The sequence below is a fragment of the Rattus rattus genome, chromosome 12 (assembly GCF_011064425.1).
Source record: "Rattus rattus isolate New Zealand chromosome 12, Rrattus_CSIRO_v1, whole genome shotgun sequence".
Lineage (NCBI taxonomy): Eukaryota > Metazoa > Chordata > Mammalia > Rodentia > Muridae > Rattus > Rattus rattus.
This window is the reverse complement of record NC_046165.1, coordinates 58,375,402-58,383,494: the sequence shown is the minus strand read 5'-3', so window position 1 is coordinate 58,383,494 and position 8,093 is coordinate 58,375,402. Positions and strand designations below refer to the sequence as shown.

General features: G+C 45.2%; 1 protein-coding gene across 1 annotated transcript in view; it reads right to left on the bottom strand.

Annotated features, from left to right (window-relative positions):
• Window positions 1–6,008: 6,008 nt before the first annotated feature.
• Ephx2 (epoxide hydrolase 2) overlaps window positions 6,009–8,093 on the bottom strand; it is a 43,026-nt gene continuing 40,941 nt past the window's right edge. Inside the window, exons 16-19 of the mRNA XM_032917970.1 lie at window positions 7,927–7,996; window positions 6,945–7,025; window positions 6,580–6,638; window positions 6,009–6,413 (exon numbers count right to left, since the gene is read on the bottom strand). Of these exons, the coding sequence (XP_032773861.1) occupies window positions 6,335–6,413; window positions 6,580–6,638; window positions 6,945–7,025; window positions 7,927–7,996 (289 nt within the window). The 3' untranslated portion in view covers window positions 6,009–6,334. The remainder of the gene's footprint in view (window positions 6,414–6,579; window positions 6,639–6,944; window positions 7,026–7,926; window positions 7,997–8,093) is intronic.

The following is an 8,093-nucleotide window of genomic DNA, read 5'->3' as shown; positions in this document are numbered from 1 at the left end:
GGCCTGGCCTCCTGGACCCCAGCCCCGGGGAATGGCAGTTGGCTCTCTACAGGGCAGTTGGGGGCGCGAGGTGAGGGCTGTGGGCAGCGCAGCTGTGTGCTGCAAGGCTTTTGTGCTGCTCCGTGAAAGGTGGCGGGGTTTGAAGGACTTGCTGGGCTTGAATTCTGAGACTAAAGGTGGGAAAGGGAGGATAGGTAGTTGAGGGAGGCAAACCTTCCTCCGGAGAGTCAGAATCCATTGGAACAGTCGAGCAGCAGAAAGGTTCACATATACTTACGCTAAGTTTTAATTCTTTTTGTTTTGTTTTGTTTTGTTTTGTTTTGTGACTCTCTTAATAACAATAATGCTATAGTATCTAATAATGCTTTGCCTATATTTGGATAGTGTCAATCATACGTGGACAGTCTGACTAACATTTAAGGAGACAAACCAGTGTAATTACAGCCCATATCAGCTGCTACGACAGAACCACCAAACCTCCGGCTTGTTCCCTGACAATTCTCATAACCACAAACTAGTTTTTTCTGCCTTAACCTTTTTCCAGAGAGTGTGAAACACTGTGTTCCTCTACACCTAGATCCTTGGGTGGTTCCACCCACAACAGCAGTTTCCTATTGGTGCATACCACACATTGAATATTTCACCATGTTTGGTATTGTGTATGACATCCCTGTGTGTGGTTCTGGTTTAATACTGAGATATTCCTACTGAGTTTATTCCCAGGGGGAAGTTGCCAGATTGAAGAGTATGTCTTGTAAATACTTCTGAAGAATCCTTCAAGATTGTGCTCATAATTTACATCCCGCCAGAAGTGTATGAAGATTCTAGATTCTGTCAGCACTGCTCTGGTTAGCTCTGTTAATTTGACACAGCCTGAGGAGGGAGTCTAATCTGAGCTGTTGGCTGAGGTGAGGTGGTGGTCTTGATTGTTCATTGACATAGAAGGGCACACACAGCCCACTGTAGGTGGCACTATTCCCTAGGCTGCTGGTCCTGAGCTGTATGGGAAAGTTGGCTTAACATGTGCTTGGGAGTGAGCCATCACGCAGCATTTCTCTATGGTTTCTGCTTTAAGTGTCTAATTGAGTTCTTGCCCTGACTTCCCCCAAGGGACTGTGACCTGGAAGTGTGCACCAAATAAATCCCCTCCTCCTCTAAGTTCCTTTGTGGCCATGATGATTGTCACTGTGACAGAATGTAACTAGAACAAATGTCTGTCCTTACTTTCTCTATTTTGTTTGTTTTGGCTTGAACTTGTTTATTCCTGGTGGGTAATACTTTTCTGCGTTTTTGCATAAATATATATGTATACATATACATATATACATGTATATATAGATACATATACAATATGTATACATATTTGTGTGTCTATAATATGCATATGTGTATACATACATACATATATAGAGGACATACATACATACATACAAACATACATACATACAAACATACATACATACATAGCCTCGGGGACAGTTGCCTCTTTGGCAGTTGCCTCTTTGAGATGCTGGCCCCTTCACTAAATGGGTTGCTTTGCCTCTCTCTCACTGTGCACAGAACCTGGAAATACATTCTAGATAGGACCCCTTTGTTGGAAATAATGACTATAAAAGAATCTGTGTATAATCATTGCCTTCAGTAGCTTTCTGCTAACACCATTAGCCATAGTCAGAGGTTTTCTTTTATTTCAGCGGATGGGATTTTCCTATGGATTTATCATGGATAGCCAGTTTACTGAAATCCCTAGTCTGCATAAATAAGCTGGTCACCAGACTTTCTTCACTTTCAGTCCACATTTCGAGTTAAACTACTGATGCAAGCTTGTGTCCATGTTAGGTTTTGCCATTTTTACATTTTTCTGGATTGATTTGCCTACCTTCCTTTTAGAATCTTTGTATCCAGACTTAATGAGATTCTTGCAAATATTTTTTGCTGCATTGAATTCACCAGAATTTTGCATCAGAGTTGTGCTTGCCCCGTGGAGGGGTCTGGAAGACAGTCTCAGTGTGCCACACTGTGGAGGGGTCTGGAGGACAGTCTCAGTGTGTGACACTGTGGAGGGGTGTGGAGGACAGTCTGAGTGTGCCACACTGTGGAGGGGTGTGGAGGACAGTCTGAGTGTGCCACACTGTGGAGGGGTGTGGAGGACAGTCTGAGTGTGCCACACTGTGGAGGGGTGTGGAGGACAGTCTCAGTGTGCGACACTGTCGGTTCCCTCCCTGCTCTCCAGCACTTGTGTACAGGAGGGTTAAGAGCTAGAATTTTCCTTGTCAGAGGATGGGTTTTATTGTAGATCTAATTTCTTAAAAATAGCCAGCTAGTCTCTTTCCAGCTGTGCTAGTGTGAGGCAGTTTGTTTCTAAATGGTTTTATCCTTCTTTTTTCTGATTTTTGAAGTGTATTTGCAAAAATATAAGCATCTCCCTCTCCTAGGTCAACCTTTTAAAGGCCGTAGTCTGCTACATGAATATTCTTTTAAAAATAGAAATAGTTGACAACATGATTTTTCTCTTTACTTGTGGTCAGTTGTTATTGAATTAAAAACCTATGACGAGGATCCAGTCAGATTTCATTACTTATTGACTTGATTCTTATTTCTCTCTCTTTTTTTTAATAGTTTTTATTTTTTTAAGGATGTATTCATTTTATGTATATGAGTATGCTGTCACTGTCTGCAGACACACCAGAAGAGGGCATCAGATCCCATTACAGATGATTGTGAGCCACCAAGTGGTTGCTGGGATTTGAACTCAGGACCTCTGGAAGCCACTGAGCCATCTCTCTCCAGACTTGATTCCTGTTTTTATTGGATGTGCTTTGTCCTCTTTTTCTGGCTGCTAAAAACAGAAGTTTATATATTTTTCAAAAACTTTTCTTTTCCTCATGTCTGCTTAATGTACCCATTTCTATGCATCCCCTGCGTTAGCTTCATACCTAAGCATTATATGTTCCGCATTGTATATTTTATTTAGCAATGTTTTATTTCTCTAATATTAGGTCCTAAGAGTTTCCAATTTTCACCATGATTTCTTCTTTGTCTTGTGTATTTCACACTTGATTATGATGTATACACTTTTTAATGTGGACATTTAATTTCTTTTTGCTAGTATTTTATTGATTTTTTTAAACCTGTGTTCATTGGGGTTATTGGTCTTTAGTTTTTGTTAAGTCTTTGTTGGCTTCTGGTATCAGGGTAGGTAATGCTGATCTCATTGGATGAGTCTAGAGAATTCCCTGATGTCACTTACGTTTGATAGTTTAATGATTGATACTAGTTTTATTTTAGAAGTCAGAGTAGGTGTCAGCAGTGAAGCTGGTCCTGGCCTTTCTCACTGGGCAGCTTCTTACTACTGATTTGAAGCCATCGCTTGTCTGTTGTTAGTCTGCCCGGGTTGTCTGCTTCTTCAGGTTTCACTCTGGGTTGCTGCTGTAGGAGTTTGTTCATACCTCCTAGGCCTGCCGGCTTAGTGGCCTATACTTGTTCTTATTGCCCCTCATGCTCTCTTAGCATTCTGGAGAACTAGTTACTCAATGTCCTTTGGATCCTGAGTTATCAATTGAGTGTCCCCCTGCCCCAGTCTAACTAGGAGCTTGTCAATTTTATGTTTCATCAAAAGACAACTTTCATTCCCTGATCCATTGAATGTGTGCTTTTTAGGTCTTACGCTTCTTTTTAAGGATTGAACCTTAATCTTTGAACCTGGTTGTTATTATATCCTTTGGCCAGTATGACCGCAAATCCACAGTCCCCTACATATAGCTCTTCCTAGGACATTTATACGACTGTCTCTTCACACACTTAGGTTTCAGTGTGTACTCTTTTTTTTCTTAATATTGGTTATATTGGTGATAATATTGGTGTGAGCAATATGCAGACTAGCCTATCAGTTCTCAGGGCCTTAAACTATGGGTTCATCATGATTTAAGAAGAACCGCCATAGCTTCTCTGTCAGTCTAACACACCCACTTTGGAGAGGGTACTTCATCTCAGCTCACCAAAGGCAGTGCCGTTCTGCTCCCTTGGATATGGGGCTGCCTTGCCTCTTTAGAGAGAGAGAGAGAGAGAGAGAGTGAGAGAGAGAGAGAGAGAGAGAGAGAGAGACAGAGAGAGAGACAGAGAGAGAGACAGAGAGAGAGACAGAGAGAGAGACAGAGAGACAGAGACAGAGAAACAGAGAGAGAGGGAGAGAGATGACACTATTCACACCTTCGGTAGGAACAAAGGAAGACTGTCACTTTAGGGGCTTGAGAGATGGCCCAACTCAGCAATTGAAGAGCACTGGCTCTTTGCCTCTTCCAGAGGTCCTGAGTTCAATTCCCAGCATAACCACATAGTGGTTCAAGATCATCTATAGTGTGATCTGATGCCCTCTTCTGTCATGCCCGTGTACATGCAGATAGAGCACTCATACATAAACTAGTAACCAAATAAATCTCTCTTTAAAAAAAAAAGACTATTGTTTTATAGTAAAAAAGCTTTGGAAAGACTCCAAGCAAATCTACTTAAAAATGGTACCTGAACTGCTCTCTGCCCCAGTTAACCCCCTGGCTGCCAAAGCTACAGCAGTTTAACTGTGGCCCAACGTTCCTCAGAGCTGAGCATCTGAACATGTTGAAACTTTCTTATGTAACCTAGAGACCTTTGCCCATCCAGCATCACTTACGACCTTCAACCTTGCAAGCCTGGTTGTGTGTTTCTTTTGCTTTTGCAATTCTATGGGCCCGATTCACTGGGCTCTGTGATGTCTGAGGTGTTCTGCTGGTTTAGGGGAACCTTCTCATAGTCTTCCTTAGAGACGAGCTTGCATACATCTCGTTAGGAAAATGCTGTTTTCTGTCTCATACAGATATTCCGCCAGGTCACATGTTTGTCTGGCAAATAAGCCCTTCAATTTTATGTCCAGAGGGATGAAGGTGATCCCGGTGTCACTGAATCTAAAGTCCTCTAAGGTCCTGTCTTAATAGAAATAAGGGTCCTCACAACCACCTGTCTATAGCTGTTCGTCCATGTGGCTCCTAGTCTAGATATATACATACACACCAAACACTATAACATATATACCTATATCTATCTATATATAATATATTTTTATATATGACACATTGATCACTACCACCACCACCTGTTAGGTAGTATTGATGTTCTCTTTAAAGCTGTGGGAACTTAGGTACAGGGCACTTCTTCAATGTCACAGCAAGGAAGGAGCAGATAAAATATCTATACTGGCTGGTCTCCAGGTTTAGGAGGCAGATTCTCAGTACAAAGGACTCAGTCATTAGAACCAAAGGTCCCCGCTGGGTCAAGTTCCTCTGGACAGTTGTAAGAGTGAGGGTATACATGCATGTGAACGTATGTGAATGTACCCAGCTTGAACAGCAAGGAGAGAGGACACACCATTCAGACTGGGGCTTGGCCAAGGAGGCAGCTGGGAGACTCCATAAGAGAGGAGACACAGTTTGGGTGGAGGGTCAGGAGAGCCCGCCTGGTGTGAGTGCAAGATTCGAGGATAGACAAACTGGAGAGCAGATATTAATAGAAATCGGGGTGATGAGTCAGGCTGGGTGGGTCTCAGAGCCTGTGTGAATCGCTGAGGATCCAACGGGTGGTGTGGGCAGTTAGGAGGCTGCTTCTGCGAGATTCTGGTGCCCAAAGCAGATCGGAAGGCAGACAACTGCAGAAGACAAGATCAGTGAGACCTGGGGTCTCCCTAGATGTGACAAGGGAAAGGAGGAGGTGTGTGGGGAGGCAGAGGGTAGAGAAGGAACAAAGCCAACTCAGCTTGAGCCTGGTGGAATGAGAGATGATATTCACTTCCTGAACTGCTCTCAGCAAGGTCAGATCCAGCATGCATCAGTAGCTGTACACACTTATTAGACACTGTATGGACCGACCACCCACAGCATCTTTGAGGAAGGCTTCCTGGACAGAGCTGGTCTAGGTCACCTGGAGGCTCATATGAGGCTTCTGTCCATCAGAGAAGCAGTGCTCTCTCCAAGCACACAAACACCTGGAGCACCAAGGCCTTAGCTTTATTGAATGAAGGTCCCTACTCTCCGATCAGCTGCTTCAGAAAGAGCGGGCTTGGGTTTGGCTGCAAAGGTACAAACTGGGCTGCCCCATGCCTCCCTATTGGGGTGTGACCTCTCCTTTGGTGATACAGTCATCCTCAAAAGAATCAGACACACCACTTTCTTCCTGATCTAAAATTACATCACATCTGATCATTTTCATTTAAAGAAAATCACTGCTGGCAAAAGAACGATGCTGCTGGCTGTGGATAAGGCCACATCCAGAAACGGAAACATGTCCCCAGCAGAGGACATGCCACTGGCTAAATCTTGGATGTCACTGATGGGTTCTGGATTTCAGTCTTCAGCCACTTGATGAGAATCTGGTTCACCTCTGCCGGTCTGGAAGGGAAAGAAAGGGCAGGTCAGCCTGTCTGACCCACTGTCCTCACCAAGGCATCATGACTGAAAATCCTGGCAGACCTGAGCAGAAGTAAGCCTGTAGCACCCATAGGTCAGATGACCAGGGAACTATGTCCTCCTCGCCCAGGGACCCCAGTCTCCTTACTTCTCTATCTGTGTCCAGTGACCACAGTCTTCGATGTGTCCCCTTTTCAGGAAAGGGATCTGAAAGAAAACCCCATGCAGGAAGATCAGCAGCCGAACGCTACTAGGGCTAAGTGGGGTCCACCTGGGAGGGGACCCCGTCCTCTTTGATTCCCATAGACCAGTTTCAGAGGACCCTTGTGTTATCCAGGACAGGAATGAGGGATGACAGGGAGACCTTACCAGTGTGGGGGAAGGGAGGGGAGCTGGGTCAGGGAAATCTTTACCTGACCCCCCCCTCCACCCTCACGGGCATGTCCTTCCTCTGGGCACCCGTGTTCTCTTTGAGGGACACCCTGATAGCCCACGTGCAGGGTCACGCCTTACCCAGTTTTCCATGTCCTTGGACATTTCAGGACGGAGTACAATGTCCTTCTCAGCTGTGACCATCAGGGCAGGGACCAAGATCTGGGGGAAACAGGTAGTAAGGGAATCTGTCACTCAGCTACCCTGATGCCATCTGTGCCCAGGGAAGGATGCCTTGGGGACCCGCCACCACCAGCCCTCACCACCAGCGCATGAGACATTGTTTACCCTGCCCTGTCCTCTGCCTCCACCCAGCTCTTCAGAGCTGGTTCATCAGAATTGGATCTAGCAATGCAGTGCTATGGTGTGTGTGTGTGTGTGTGTGTGTGCGTGCGTGTGTGTGTGTGTGTGTGTGTGTGTGTGTGTGTGTGTGTTAAAAGAGTGGGAGGAGCTGACCTTGTCTGCATCTCAGTTAAGTCATAAAGCTGATTCTACGTCACCAGGAAGGAAGACAGATATCCTTGGATGAAGGACAAAGCTCCTTTGGATTTAAAAAGTTATGTCAGGAGATGGAGAGATGGCTCAGTGGTAAGAGCATTTGCTGTTCTTGTGGAAGATTCAGGGTCCATTCCAAGGACTCGGATTTGGCTCCCAGTACCCACATGGCAGCTGGCAACCATATGTAACTCCATTTCCTGTCAATCTGATATCCTCTTCCGGCCTCTGAGGGTACTGTGTGTGTGTATTTGATGTTTTTGTGTGTCTGTGTGTGTCTGTGTTTGGTGTTTTTGTGTAAGTGTGCTCTCTCTCTCTCTCTCTCTCTCTCTCTCTCTCTCTCTCTGTGTGTGTGTGTGTGTGTGTGTGTGTGTGTGCCTGTGTCTGTGTTTGGTGTTTTGTGTTTGGTATGTGTGTGTGTGCACATACACACACATTGTATGTGATGTCTGTGTGTGGGGTGTGTGGGGTGTGTGTGAGGGTATGTGTATATGTATAACTGGTGTGTGTGTGTGTGTGTGTGTGTGTGTGTGTGTGTGTGTGTGTAGCAGGAGGTCACAGTGCTCACCTTCCTTCCCAACGCCTTACAGCTCCACTTCCAGTTTCTTTCTGTGTTTCGATACCAGTTTAGAGGGCCTCTGAGGAGAGGATCAGACAGTAACACAGGTGAGTTCCCAGGACTTGGCCACTGTTAGCCCACAATGACCCACACTGTCCAGAGACAACTATGTCAGG